Consider the following 15,623-nt stretch of genomic DNA (forward strand, 5'->3'; position numbering starts at 1 on the left):
ATTAGGAAAACATTGTTTCAATAATGCAAAATGATAGTCAAAGGCAGTTCATCATTGAATTCAATGATGTCATCTCTGTTCAGTAAAATAGTGTCTCTGCATTTATTTGCAATCAAGTCAACTATATCACTGTAGATGAAGTGACCCCAACTAAGCAAGCCAGAGGCGACAGCGGCAATCGTCAATTTTTCAAATTGGTGTGTTTCACCGGGCCGCGAAGAAATATAGAGCTGAGTATCATCAGCATAACAGTGAAAGCTAACACCATGTTTCCTGATGATATCTCCCAAGGGTAACATATAAAGCGTGAAGAGTAGCGGCCCTACAAAGTCTATACAAAAGAATGTTGTGGTCAATTGTGTCAAACGCAGCACTAAGATCCAATAAAACTAATAGAGAGATATACCCACGATCAGATGATGAGAGCAGATCATTTGTAACTCTAAGGAGAGCAGTCTCAGTACTATGATACGGTCTAAATCCTGACTGCAAATCCTCACATATACCATTTTTCTCTAAGAAGGAATATAATTGTGAGGATACCACCTTTCCTAGTATCTTGGACAGAAAAGGGAAATTCGAGATTGGTCTATAGTTAACTAGTTCTTTGGGGTCAAGTTGTGGTTTTTTTGATGAGAGGTTTAATAACAGCCAGTTTGAAGGTTTTGGGGACATATCCTAATGACAATGATGAATTAATAATAGTCAGAAGAGGATCTATGACTTCTAGAAGCACCACTTTTAGGAGCTTAGATGGTATAGGGTCTAACATACATGTTGTTGGTTTAGATGATTTAACAAGTTTATAAAATTCTTCCTCTCCTATAGTAGATAATGAGTGGAACTGTTCCTCAGGGGGTCTATAGTGCACTGTCTGATATGATACTGTAGCTGACGGCTGAATGGTTGCAATTTTATCTCTAATAGTATTGATTTTAGAAGTAAAGTAGTTCATAAAGTCATTACTGCTGTGGTGTTGGGAAATGTCAACACTTGTTGAGGCTTTATTTTTCGTTAATTTAGCCACTGTATTGAATAAATACCTAGGGTTAAGTTTGTTTTCTTCTAAAAGAGAAGAAAAGTAATCGGATCTAGCAGTTTTTAATGCTTTTCTGTAGGATAGGTTCCTTTCCCGCCAAGCAAAACGAAATTACGTACCTCTGGTTTTGTTTTCCTCCAGCTGCGCTCCATTTTTTGGGCTGCTCATTGCTCATTATACTATGGTGTCAAACTGTATTCCTTAACCTTCCTTAAGCGTAAAGGAGCAACTTTATTTAAAGTGCTAGAAAAGAGAGAGTCCATAGTTTCTGTTACATCATCAAGTTGTTCTGAGGTTTTGGATATGCTAAGGAATTTGGATACATCAGGAAGATAACTTAAAAAGCAGTCTTTTGTGGTAGAAGTGATGGTTCTTCCATACTTCTAACAAGAAGTAGAATTTACAATTTTGGCTATATGAAGTTTGCACAGAACTAAATGATGATATATGTGATATCATCACTTGGCTGAATAATTTCAACACTATCAACATCAATTCCATGTGACAGTATTAAATCTAGTGTATGATTTCGACAATGAGTAGGTCCTGAAACGTGCTGTCTAACACCAATAGAGTTCAGAATGTCTATAAATGCTGATCCCAATGCATCTTTTTCATTATCGACATGGATATTAAAATCACCAACTATTAAAACTTTATCTTCAGCCAGAACTAACTCGGATGTAAAATCACCAGACTCTTTAAAAAAAGTATGTATGGTGCCCTGGTGGCCTGTATACAGTAGCCAGTACAAACATAACAGGGGATTTATCATTAACATTTGTTTCTCTGGATAATGTTATATGAAGCACCATTACTTCAAACGAGTTATACTTGAAACCTGCCCTCCGAGAAATCCTGAAAACATTTTTTTAAATTGAAGCAACTCCTCCCCCTTTGCCTTTTAGAGTACGCACAAAACTCCCTACATCAACCTACCATTGGACTCACTCCATTCCAGTGCATGCTCGGCAACCAGCCACCACTCTTCCCATGGTCAGGAGAGCCCTCAGATGTTCCATCGGTCGACTACTGGTTCAGAGAGAGCGAGAGGGTCTGGGACGCGGCCCACCACCAACTACAACGGGCCCTACGTAGGCGCAGGATGACAGCCGACCTTCGCCGTTCTGACGCCCCAGAATACCAACCTGGACAGAAGGTCTGGCTGTCAACCCGTGACATCTGCCTGCACCTACCATGCCGCAAGTTGAATCCCAGATTCATTGGCCCATTCACCATCACTGAGCAGATCAACCCGGTCACCTTCAAACTCAACCTTCCTCCTGAGTATTGGATCGACCCCACATTCAATGTCTCACTCCTTAAACCTCATCATCCTTCTGTCTCCCTCTCCACAGAGCCTGTTGAGTTGAAGCAGGCCATGGGGAAGGGGGTACTGTAACAGACACTGTAACAGCCAGGCTTCAACATCAACCTATTACAGTACACACCCTCACTGGAATACTAATCACACCCACCTGCTCCTCATCCACCTGCAATCAAGCCACTCCCACAAAAACCACACACACACGCACTCGGTCACCATCCAGTCTTGTTCGCAAATAGGTCAATACCTACCTGCTTACTCTAAGGACTAACCATTACTCCGCTTACCTCTCTCCAGTGATCTCCACGTCTTCCTGTCCCATAGTGTGCGTGTGTGTCCCCCATCGTCTGCGTGTGTGTTAGTTCTCCTCTGACCAGACAAAACCAGCAGTTCAATTGCAGGCTGCAACAGAAAGTCAGACTGTGTTTGTTTGTTTTTTGTTTGTTTTTAACCATATATTAGATGTCATAACGAAAAAAAAAGGACTAATGAAATATATCCAATTTATATGTTGCTTTATAATAAATAAATCAAAGTGCATATTTTGAATTACCATCAATTCAGAAAGATCTTTTTTGGGCCTGTATTGTGATGAAGATCTCTGTTTCTCTGTGGGAATAGTGCACAGGCTCATGGGAACACAGCATTGAGTATTTAGAGACATGAATCGTATAAAGTTTTCATTCCACTTTAACGCGTAAGAACAACCATTATGATAGAAAAACAAAGCATAGTAAAATAAGTTGTATAGATTTCTATCCATCAACATATTGGGAGAACACAGATTATTGTATGTCTCTTCACATCCGCTTCACTTCACCGTTTAACAAAAAGGCCTTTTAAAAAGGAATTCTTTTTTCTAATACTGTCAAATGTATTGTAATGTAGTATAGCCTATTGTATTGGATTGATCAACATGAAGATTCTTTCTGCTCAAAATATTTTATTCACAGACTTCAAACTGAATGGTTTCTACAGTCTAGGGGAATGGAGGCCTTTTTTATTTATCCCCTTCTTTTTGATGTTTTCATAGTCCATCACTGCAAATTCTATTCTTTTATATTTAATCATAGGTCAAAAGTCTCTGCATTCTCCCATATATGTACTTATAGGTTTAATGGCTGTTGTAGACTTAATCTTACCTATATTTTTTGTACCCAACATGCTTGTTAGCTTTCTATTCAACTGGGGTGGGATATCCCTAGTTGGTTGTTTGATACAAATGTTGTGCATTCATTATGTTGGTGCATTTCAGTCTACTTTGCCTTTGTGGATGGCACTGGATCGTTACTTTGCAATATGTAAACCTCTTTACTATCATAAATACATGCCAATCCCTAGCTTTCTAAAGTTTGTTGTTGTCCCACTAATCAGAAATGGACTCCTGAATATCAGCATGGTCTCTATGGCTGGAAAACTAACATTCTGTGTAACAAATGTTATTGATCACTGTTTTTGTGAACACATGGCATTGGTTCAGTTAGCATGTGGAGATATATCTATTAATAACTTAGTAGGACTTTTGACAGCTTTGCTGATACCAACTTTTGACTTTATTCTTGTTACTGGTTCCTATGTTGTGATTTTTGTCTCTGTGTTTAAATCTGGCAAGGGCCAAATGAAGGCCATAAACACTTGCATTACTCACATCATTGTCATGACAAGTGGTTTGAGTTTTGCCCTGATTGCATTCATGTCATACAGAATAAGAAATAATTTTTCTACTAACAGCCGTGTGTTTGTGAGCACAATGTATTTACTTTTCCCAAGTTGTTTTAACCCGATTGTTTATGGAGTGAGAACAAAGGAAATAAGACAAAAGTTTCTTCAGCTTGTAAGTGAAGTAAAGATCTTTCCTTTGTAAACAAATCAGTTTGAAATATGATCAACAATATGCTGAAACTGTAGCATTTAAGTAAGGATATATCATTTTGTTAAAGTTTTAGGTTAATTATAAAAATTGCAAGAGTTGTGAATTGTGTCAAGTGTACATTTCACTCAGATGGACATATTTTTTATCGTAATTTAGATGCCATAACTACACAAAATAACACCTAAATAAGGAAGTGTAGTTGAAATGGCAACTCTCATGAATAATTACACAAACAAGGTCTTTAACCTACAAGCAAACACGCCAAAGAACACTGAGAAACTTCAGCAAAACTATGCATATAGACAGGAACTGACAAATTCAGGCTTTAAATAGTGAGACACCAGCCAAACCAAATGATGAACACATGAACAGAATGAATCAAACAATGAATAACCATGGTAACAGAACAGAAGAACAGAACCAATAGACCAATAAAGCAATCCGACCAATCATTAAATGTCAAATTGCCTACTTGTCGACAAACAAATCAGACAGGAGTATAGTTTATCATTGATGGACTTAAACTTGAAAACTGGTGTGTATTGACGTTTTTTTCATGGTTGAAATAAAATAGCCTACTTTCTGATGTTCATTCATGTTTATGTCGTGCTTAATTAAATATGAAAAGATTACAGTGCAATCATCAGTAAGTACAGGCAATACAGTGATCTGTCATGACATACATTGAAGAGCTACAAAACGGTATTTATAGTTTTAATTAATTTTTATTTATTTATTTTTTTAATCAAATTTAAAAGCCGAGATATTGTTTCATACCGGAAGCAACCTGTTCTGTCTTGTATATTGGCTTGTTGTCAGTTTCCACTTTGCTCCACGATGTATTTTTTACTGTCAAATCAAATCACCTTATTTATATAGCGCTGTAAACAATAAAAATTGCGACTGTAAGCAACTGAGCAACATTAATTAGGAAAACAGTGTGTCAATAATGCAAAAGGACAGGTAAAGGTAGTTCATCATTGAATTCATTTACGTTTCAATTTTTTCCATTTATTTATTTAAATGGGACAGTGCATATTCATGAACGTACAATCAAAGTTGAACGTAAATACGCCGGATTTAGCACAATGCCAATTTCCATCCGTAGTCCCAGACATAAACAAATACAAACCAAAAAACAAACAGACAATATACATAAACAAATATACATATATAGCTAAATAAACAATAAAAGTTCCTATACCTTATTGTACTTATTGTAATATTAATTTAAAATGCATAAATGCCTGTACATAGACATCCCAAAGTGCTTATTATAAATATATATATAAAACTACCTATCAAATTTTAACTGCATACTTAATGAATACATTTTTGATTATTATTCAGCCATCTTTTAAGATGTTTCTTAAATGAAACAAAAGTGGGGCTCTCTCTAATTACCGTTGGTATACTATTCCAATTTGTGCAGCCTTTAATAGAGAGGGCATTTTGTGCAAATTAAGATTTTCTAAATAGTACTTCACAATCCCCCCGGGTAAATGATCTAGTCATATCAGTTCAGTTTAAATATTATCTGTGCCATCATTTCCAATCAAGTCAACGATATCCCTGTAAATTAAATGACCCCAACTAAGCAAGTCAGAGGCGACAGCGACAAGGAACCAAAAACTCCATCGGTGACAGAATGGAGAAAAAAATCAGGCTCAGTCGGGGGGTTGGGACAGTTCTCCTCTGACCAGACAAAACCAGCAGTTCAATTCCAGGCTGCAGCAAAGTCAGACTGTGTTTGTTTGTTTTTTGTTTGTTTTTAACCATATATTAGATATCATAACAGAAAAAAAAAGTACTAATGAAATATATCCAATTTATTTGTTGCTTTATAATAAATAAATCAAATTGCACATTTTGCATTACCATCAATTCAGAAAGATCTTTTTTGGGCCTGTATTGTGAAGAAGATCTCTGTTTCTCTGTGGGAATAGTGCACAGGCTCATGGGAACACAGCGTTGAGTATTTAGACATCATGATTCGTATAAAGTTTTCATTCCACTCTAACGCGTAAGACCAACCATTATGATATGAGAAAAACAAAGTATAGTAAAATAAGTTGTACAGATTTCTTTCCATCAACATATTGGGAGAGCACGGATTATTGAATATCTCTTCACAACCGCTTCACATCACTGTTTAACAAAGAGGACATTTAAAAAGGAATTATTCAGCTAATACTGTCAAATGTATCGTACTGTAGTATAGCCTACTGTATTGGATTGATCAACATGAAGAATCTTTCTGCTCAAAATATTTTATTCACAGACTTCAAACTGAATGGTTTCTACAGTCTAGGGGAATGGAGGCCTTTTTTATTTATCCCCTTCTTTTTGATGTTTTTATTGTCCATCACTGCAAATTCCATTCTTTTATATTTAATCATAGGTCAAAAGTCTCTGCATTCTCCCATGTATGTACTAATAGGTTTAATGGCTGTTGTAGACTTAATCTTACCTATATTTTTTGTACCCAACATGCTTGTTAGCTTTCTATTCAACTGGGGTGGGATATCCCTAGTTGGTTGTTTGATACAAATGTTTTGCATTCATTATGTTGGTGCATTTCAGTCTACTTTGCCTTTGTGGATGGCACTGGATCGTTACTTTGCAATATGTAAACCTCTTTACTATCATAAATACATGGCAATCCCTAGCTTTCTTAAGTTTGTTGTTGTCCCACTAATCAGAAATGGACTCCTGAATATCAGTATGGTCTCTATGGCTGGAAAACTAACATTCTGTGTAACAAATGTTATTGATCACTGTTTTTGTGAACACATGGCATTGGTTCAGTTAGCATGTGGAGATATATCTATTAATAACTTAGTAGGACTTTTGACAGCTTTGCTGATACCAACTTTTGACTTTATTCTTGTTACTGGTTCCTATGTTGTGATTTTTGTCTCTGTGTTTAAATCTGGCAAGGGCCAAATGAAGGCCATAAACACTTGCATTACTCACATCATTGTCATGACAAGTGGTTTGAGTTTTGCCCTGATTGCATTCATGTCATACAGAATAAGAAATAATTTTTCTACTAACAGCCGTGTGTTTGTGAGCACAATGTATTTACTTTTCCCAAGTTGTTTTAACCCGATTGTTTATGGAGTGAGAACAAAGGAAATAAGACAAAAGTTTCTTCAGCTTGTAAGTGAAGTAAAGATCTTTCCTTTGTAAACAAATCAGTTTGAAATATGATCAACAATATGCTGAAACTGTAGCATTTAAGTAAGGATATATCATTTTGTTAAAGTTTTAGGTTAATTATAAAAATTGCAAGAGTTGTGAATTGTGTCAACTGTACATTTCACTCAGATGGACATATTTTTTATCGTAATTTAGATGCCATAGCTACACAAAATAACACCTAAATAAGGAAGTGTAGTTGAAATGGCAACTCTCATGAATAATTACACAAACAAGGTCTTTAACCTACAAGCAAACACGCCAAAGAACACTGAGAAACTTCAGCAAAACTATGCATATAGACAGGAACTGACAAATTCAGGCTTTAAATAGTGAGACACCAGCCAAACCAAATGATGAATACATGAACAGAATGAATCAAACAATGGATAACCATGGTAACAGAACAGAAGAACAGAACCAATAGACCAATAAGGCAATCCGACCAATCATTAAATGTCAAATTGCCTACTTGTCGACAAACAAATCAGACAGGAGTATAGTTTATCATTGATGGACTTAAACTTGAAAACTGGTGTGTATTGACGTTTTTTTCATGGTTGAAATAAAATAGCCTACATTCTGATGTTCATTCATGTTTATGTCGTGCTTAATTAAATATGAAAAGATTACAGTGCAATCATCAGTAAGTACAGGCAATACAGTGATCTGTCATGACATACATTGAAGAGCTACAAAACGGTATTTATAGTTTGAATTAATTTTTATTTATTTTTTTTTAATCAAATTTAAAAGCCGAGATATTGTTTCATACCGGAAGCAACCTGTTCTGTCTTGTATATTGGCTTGTTGTCAGTTTCCACTTTGCTCCACGATGTATTTTTTACTGTCAAATCAAATCACCTTATTTATATAGCGCTTTAAACAATAAAAATTGGGACTGTAAGCAACTGAGCAACATTAATTAGGAAAACAGTGTGTCAATAATGCAAAAGGACAGGTAAAGGTAGTTCATCATTGAATTCATTTACGTTTCAATTTTTTCCATTTATTTATTTAAATGGGACAGTGCATATTCATGAACGTACAATCAAAGTTGAACGTAAATACGCCGGATTTAGCACAATGCTAATTTCCATCCGTAGTCCCAGACATAAACAAATACAAACCAAAAAACAAACAGACAATATACATAAACAAATATACATATATAGCTAAATAAATAATAAAAGTTCCTATACCTTATTGTACTTATTGTAATATTAATTTAAAATGCATAAATGCCTGTACATAGACATCCCAAAGTGCTTATTATAAATATATATATAAAACTACCTATCAAATTTTACCTGCATACTTAATGAATACATTTTTGATTATTATTCAGCCATCTTTTAAGATGTTTCTTAAATGAAACAAAAGTGGGGCTCTCTCTAATTACCGTTGGTATACTATTCCAATTTGTGCAGCCTTTAATAGAGAGGGCATTTTGTGCAAATTAAGATTTTCTAAATAGTACTTCACAATCCCCCCGGGTAAATGATCTAGTCATATCAGTTCAGTTTAAATATTATCTGTGCCATCATTTCCAATCAAGTCAACGATATCCCTGTAAATTAAATGACCCCAACTAAGCAAGTCAGAGGCGACAGCGGCAAGGAACCAAAAACTCCATCGGTGACAGAATGGAGAAAAAAATCAGGCTCAGTCGGGGGGTTGGGACAGTTCTCCTCTGACCAGACAAAACCAGCAGTTCAATTCCAGGCTGCAGCAAAGTCAGACTGTGTTTGTTTGTTTTTTGTTTGTTTTTAACCATATATTAGATATCATAACAGAAAAAAAAGTACTAATGAAATATATCCAATTTATTTGTTGCTTTATAATAAATAAATCAAATTGCACATTTTGCATTACCATCAATTCAGAAAGATCTTTTTTGGGCCTTTATTGTGAAGAAGATCTCTGTTTCTCTGTGGGAATAGTGCACAGGCTCATGGGAAAACAGCGTTGAGTATTTAGACATCATGATTCGTATAAAGTTTTCATTCCACTCTAACGCGTAAGACCAACCATTATGATATGAGAAAAACAAAGTATAGTAAAATAAGTTGTATAGATTTCTATCCATCAACATATTGGGAGAGCACGGATTATTGAATATCTCTTCACAACCGCTTCACATCACTGTTTAACAAAGAGGACATTTAAAAAGGAATTATTCAGCTAATACTGTCAAATGTATCGTACTGTAGTATAGCCTACTGTATTGGATTGATCAACATGAAGAATCTTTCTGTTCAAAATATTTTATTCACAGACTTCAAACTGAATGGTTTCTACAGTCTAGGGGAATGGAGGCCTTTTTTATTTATCCCCTTCTTTTTGATGTTTTTATTGTCCATCACTGCAAATTCTATTCTTTTATATTTAATCATAGGTCAAAAGTCTCTGCATTCTCCCATGTATGTACTAATAGGTTTAATGGCTGTTGTAGACTTAATCTTACCTATATTTTTTGTACCCAACATGCTTGTTAGCTTTCTATTCAACTGGGGTGGGATATCCCTAGTTGGTTGTTTGATACAAATGTTTTCAATCAATCAATCACCTTTATTTATATAGTGCTTTAAACAAAATACATTGCGTCAAAGCACTGAACAACATTCATTTGGAAAACAGTGTCTCAATAATGCAAAATGATAGTTAAAGGCATTGAATTCAGTTATGTCATCTCTGTTCAGTTTAAATAATGTCTGTGCATTTATTTGCAATCAAGTCAACGATATCGCTGTAGGCGACTGCAGTGACCCTCTGATCTGGATACAGACTGGATCTGGTGGCTTCGGTGACCTCGCAATAAGACAGAAACAGACAAATATTAGCGTAGATGCCATTCTTCTAATGATGTAGAAAGTACGGTGTTATGTGAAGTGTTTCCGGTTCCAGTTTACCTAATTAATGCAGCCTAAAAATCCTTTAACGGATTTGGATATTAAAAGCATATTAGTATGTTATGTGTATGCCAGGTTAAAGAGATGGGTCTTTAATCTAGATTTAAACTGCAAGAGTGTGTCTGCTTCCCGAACAATGTTAGGTAGGTTATTCCAGAGTTTAGGCGCCAAATAGGAAAAGGATCTGCTGCCCGCAGTTGATTTTGATATTCTAGGTATTATCAAATTGCCTGAGTTTTGAGAACGTAGCGGACGTAGAGGAGTATAATGTAAAAGGAGCTCATTCAAATACTGAGGTGTAAACCATTCAGGGCTTTATAAGTAATAAGCAATATTTTAAAATCTATACGATGTTTGATAGGGAGCCAGTGCAGTGTGAAAAGGAACGGGCTAATATGGTCATACTTCCTGGTTCTAGTAAGAACTCTTGCTGCTGCATTTTGGACTAGCTGTAGTTTGTTTACCAAGCGTGCAGAACAACCACCCAATTAAGCATTACAATAGTCTAACCTTGAAGTCATAAATGCATGGATTAACATTTCTGCATTTGACATTGAGAGCATAGGCCGTAATTTAGATATATTTTTGAGATGGAAAAATGCAGTTTTACAAATGCTAGAAACGTGGCTTTCTAAGGAAAGATTGCGATCAAGTACCACACCTAGGTTCCTAACTGATGACGAAGAATTGACAGAGCAACCATCAAGTCTTAGACAGTGTTCTAGGTTATTACAAGCAGAGTTTTTAGGTCCTATGATTAACACCTCTGTTTTTTCTGAATTTAGCAGTAAGAAATTACTCGTCATCCAATTTTTTATATCGACTATGCATTCCATTAGTTTTTCAAATTGGTGTGTTTCACCGGGCTGTGAGGAAATATAGAGCTGAGTATCATCAGCATAACAGTGAAAGCTAACACCATGTTTCCTGATGATATCTCCCAAGGGTAACATATAAAGCGTGAAGAGTAGCGGCCCTAGTACTGAGCCTTGAGGTACTCCATACTGCACTTGTGATCGATATGATACATCTTCATTCACTGCTACGAACTGATGGCGGTCATATAAGTACGATTTAAACCATGCTAATGCACTTCCACTGATGCCAACAAAGTGTTCAAGTCTATGCAAAAGAATGTTGTGGTCAATTGTGTCAAACGCAGCACTAAGATCCAATAAAACTAATAGAGAGATACACCCACGATCAGATGATAAGAGCAGATGAGAAGAGAATGTTTTGCATTTTTTATGTTGGTGCATTTCAGTCTACTTTGCCTTTGTGGATGGCACTGGATCGTTACTTTGCAATATGTAAACCTCTTTACTATCATAAATACATGGCAATCCCTAGCTTTCTAAAGTTTGTTGTTGTCCCACTAATCAGAAATGGATTCCTGAATATCAGCATGGTCTCTATGGCTGGAAAACTAACATTCTGTGTAACAAATGTTATTGATCACTGTTTTTGTGAACACATGGCATTGGTTCAGCTAGCATGTGGAGATATATCTATTAATAACTTAGTAGGACTTTTGACAGCTTTGCTGATACCAACTTTTGACTTTATTCTTGTTACTGGTTCCTATGTTGTGATTTTTGTCTCTGTGTTTAAATCTGGCATGGGCCAAATGAAGGCCATAAACACTTGCATTACTCACATCATTGTCATGACAAGTGGTTTGAGTTTTGCCCTGATTGCATTCATGTCATACAGAATAAGAAATAATTTTTCTACTAACAGTCGTGTGTTTGTGAGCACAGTGTATTTACTTTTCCCAAGTTGATTTAACCCGATTGTTTATGGAGTGAAAACAAAATAAATAAGACAAAAGTTTATTCAGTTTCTCTGTTTTGCCACAGGGTTTACATCCCGTGGTAACTTGAGATTTACATAAGCTCCAGTCTGAATCCAGAACATCTGAGAAGAGATGATGCTGACCCCTCAGAGGACCCCAGATGATGCTAAACCTGAAACAACATACAGAACTAACAAATATTGCTACTTACTATGCAATCTTACTGTGCAATACTATGCTACTTACTATGCAATCACATTATAATTGCTGTTCATAGTCTGGTTGATTAGGTTTTGTATAAATTTTTCAGTAAATTCCTGTCATATGCACAAACTGATCACCACTTATAAGCTACTACTAAATATTGTAGAAACGTAATTTTCTGCAAAAAAGTGTGGTAAAAAAATTCAAGGCACTTCAGAGTCTATAACTTTTAATATTTTTGAGCATTATCAAATCTGGTTGCTAAAAAGTAAAGCCCAAAGTGTCCTGGCTAACAGGTTAAGAGAATGGTTTCAGAAACATCATAGTTGGGCACATCACATGCACAGACTGACACTTGGTTAGAGACTGCCCGTGACTTGGGGTAGGCATTGTGGGGCTTTGTCATCCCAATATATTTTCCCATCCGTTCTTCCTTAGAGGTATGTTTGTCTTCTTGGGTTTGAATAAGCACAGCTAATTCAGCGAAAGTGGGTGGTTGGGTTTCTCTTTTATTCAAGTTGAAGATCAGCAATGAGACGATTGTCCCAACACCCTCTGCAGAATTGTTTCAGAAGGTAATGATCATATTCACTTTGTGCTATGCCATCTCGCCTGATTACTGCACTCAGAATGATTTGTAAGCGGTGGAGATAGTCTGATGGTTTGTCTCTCTGATTTTGTAGAGTGCCCATGAGTTTGGCCAACAACTCGTCTCCATCCTCGACCGAACCATATACAGACTCTAAAGCTTTAGATACACAGCAGCGAGGGCTGGAGGGCACACATGTTTTACATGTCAGCCATTTGAGGTAAAGAATGTCAAGGATTTTTCGTGTTCTGTGCAAGTCAGAGATGGAAGGGTCATTTAACAAGTAGTCTACATTTGCACGCCAGGTGTCGAGATCTGGTTCGTTTGGAGGATGAGGAGACCTCCCTCTGAAAACTCTCAGACGGACTGAGGTTTGCTGTGACAGTGTAGCTTTGCTTGTTTTCACTACATGTCCAACAACTATTCTTTGGACACTGGGTGGGTCCACAATATTTGTGGGGAAAGCAGGACAGGTTGTCACAGTGATATCATCGGTGGTGGTTTCTGGGGAAGGAGACACAAATGTAGTTTTATACTTGGTTGGGTTTTTAAGTTCTGAGCTTTGAGTTTCTGAATGAATTGGGGTTTGGAGTCTGGGAGCAATATATTGGTGGTAGGATGATGGCTTCTGCACCTTGGGAGTCACTGCTAGAGCCACGGCAACTCACATGTTGAGATTATTCTTGATCTGAATTTTCAGAATGGGTTTCTAAGAGTTTCTCCAATTCCTCTTGAAGCACACTTTGGAAAGGCCTTCCACTCTCTTTGGCAATGGCCTTCAATTCCTCCAGATACCCTTCAGTGGCAGAGCAGCTAGCAGTTTTAGTGTAGACAGTAGCTAAGGCGCACCCGGAAGGTAACATCTGGGTCAGAGAGACTCCCCAAAGTTAAGGGTAGGAAAGGAAATGGCATTTCTGTGATACTCTAAAGATGGTTCATCAATGATGATGCTGACCCCTCAGAGGACCCCAGATGATGCTAACCCTGAAACAACATACAGAACTAACAAATATTGCTACTTACTATGCAATCTTACTGTGCAATACTATGCTAGTTACTATGCAATAACATTATAATTGCTGTTAATAGTGTTCATAGTCTGGTTGATTAGGTTTTGTATAAATTTTTCAGTAAATTCCTGTCATATGCACAAACTGATCACAAACAGAATGGGTTTCTCAGAGTTTCTCCAATTCCTCTTGAAGCACACTTTGGAAAGGCCTTCCACTCTCTTTGGCAATGGCCTTCAATTCCTCCAGATACCCTTCAATGGCAGAGCAGCTAGCAGTTTGAGTGTAGACAGTAGCTAAGGCGCACCCGGAAGGTAACATCTGGGTCAGAGAGACTCCCCAAAGTTAAGGGTAGGAAAGGAAATGGCATTTCTGTGATACTCTAAAGATGGTTCATCAATGATAATATTACAGGTAGTTGAACCATATCTCTGCAGGTACGTTTCCAGCTCATTGTCTAATTCAGTTAACCATTGTCCATTGTCACGGTTGAAAAATACTAAGTTGTTTCTCATGTTTTACCAATTTCCCTTCTGTTTCTTTAACGCTGCAAGAACTGGCTCGCCAAATTTTTTTGTAGCACACATGACTACAATCTGCATAAAGCACTATCTAATACCTTGGGCTAGATCAGAAGTCTATGTACGCTCTTAACCAGCATTGCAGCAAGACAAGGGTCATGACGACAAGAGACAGAACTGTGATTGAAAAGGTAAGTATTTTATCTTTATGATTTATTGTATTCAAATGTTTTCTTGGGAAAAAACAACAAGAGGTAAAACCCCAAAATTGCAGCAATGAAAAAAAACAACAATAACAATATAATTCACAACAACGAACCCTTTTTGATAAACTTGAAATAAAGCTGTTTTAATTCAATTACTCTTTGTGTATTATTTAATTCTGTAGTTTGGTTAGCTGTATAAATTTAAACAACCTTTTATTTTTACATACAGATGGTATAACCTATTTACACAAATCACAATTTTATAACATTTTGAATGCATTTGCGCATCTAGAGTCAAATAGACACGTAAAAGCAAGAGTTTGAAGCGAAATCAACTCGCGTCCGATGCGAAATCCGCTTCTTGTGGGAGGGGCTAGTGGTAGGCGGTTGTCTGTTTGAAAGATGGCTGATGTTGATCAAGCATTTAAGGCTTTTCCACTTTTTCATGCACACGTCCTCTGAATAGAAACATTATCTTGTTAGCAAAAAGTAGCTGTATATTAGGGGGAAAATAGTTGTAAAAAACAACGGGAAGGCCGCGGGTCAATAAACTTGTATGTGACTCAAAAGGAAATGTGTATTAACAACACACTTTTCCAGGCAAGGTCATTTTTATTGCAGTCTCAATAGAAATATGAACCTGTGTCATATAGCTCTGGGTGACTGCTCACTGACAATATCAGTCGTTCCTCCATGTTAAATGAGTGACTCCGGGTGGGCCTACCGTCACAGCTGCACAAAAAGCATAATTTACGGCAGATGCTCAATACGCGTCATTCACGTGAATGAGGCGAATTCGTATATACCATGCCATGCTAAACGCCTCATTGGTGCCGCAAGACCTCCAGATGCACATAAACATGTCTTTATATTGACTTAACATTGAAATCTTTCATGCCAGATGCTCTATTTGCGTTTGGTGTGAACGCAGCATTAGTCAATAAAC

General features: G+C 36.8%; 2 protein-coding genes and 1 pseudogene across 2 annotated transcripts; all 3 read left to right on the forward strand.

The window, feature by feature from the left end:
- The first annotated feature begins 3,273 nt into the window (after window positions 1–3,273).
- On the forward strand, window positions 3,274–4,230 carry LOC127972587 (olfactory receptor 52K2-like; annotated as a pseudogene).
- A 2,244-nt stretch (window positions 4,231–6,474) lies between these two features.
- Window positions 6,475–7,431, forward strand: LOC127972586 (olfactory receptor 52K2-like). Its single transcript, XM_052576212.1, has one exon. The coding sequence runs from the start codon at window positions 6,484–6,486 to the stop codon at window positions 7,429–7,431; it is 948 nt and encodes a 315-aa protein (XP_052432172.1). The 5' UTR covers window positions 6,475–6,483.
- A 2,250-nt stretch (window positions 7,432–9,681) lies between these two features.
- LOC127972570 (olfactory receptor 52N4-like) lies at window positions 9,682–12,258 on the forward strand. The gene is made up of 2 exons (XM_052576173.1): window positions 9,682–9,989; window positions 11,583–12,258. Exons 1-2 carry the CDS (start codon window positions 9,682–9,684, stop codon window positions 12,133–12,135), a joined length of 861 nt encoding a protein of 286 aa, XP_052432133.1. The 3' UTR covers window positions 12,136–12,258.
- The last annotated feature ends 3,365 nt before the right edge of the window (window positions 12,259–15,623 follow it).

The sequence above is a fragment of the Carassius gibelio genome, chromosome B15 (assembly GCF_023724105.1).
Source record: "Carassius gibelio isolate Cgi1373 ecotype wild population from Czech Republic chromosome B15, carGib1.2-hapl.c, whole genome shotgun sequence".
NCBI lineage: Eukaryota > Metazoa > Chordata > Actinopteri > Cypriniformes > Cyprinidae > Carassius > Carassius gibelio.

Coding starts and splice junctions, on each gene's coding strand:
- LOC127972586 (XM_052576212.1), top strand. CDS start 6,484: ATGAAGAATCTTTCTGCTCAAAATATTTTATTCACAGACTTCAAACTG.
- LOC127972570 (XM_052576173.1), top strand. CDS start 9,682: ATGAAGAATCTTTCTGTTCAAAATATTTTATTCACAGACTTCAAACTG. Junction 9,990..11,582: donor GTTGGTTGTTTGATACAAAT/GTTTTCAATCAA, acceptor AGATGAGAAGAG/AATGTTTTGCATTTTTTATG.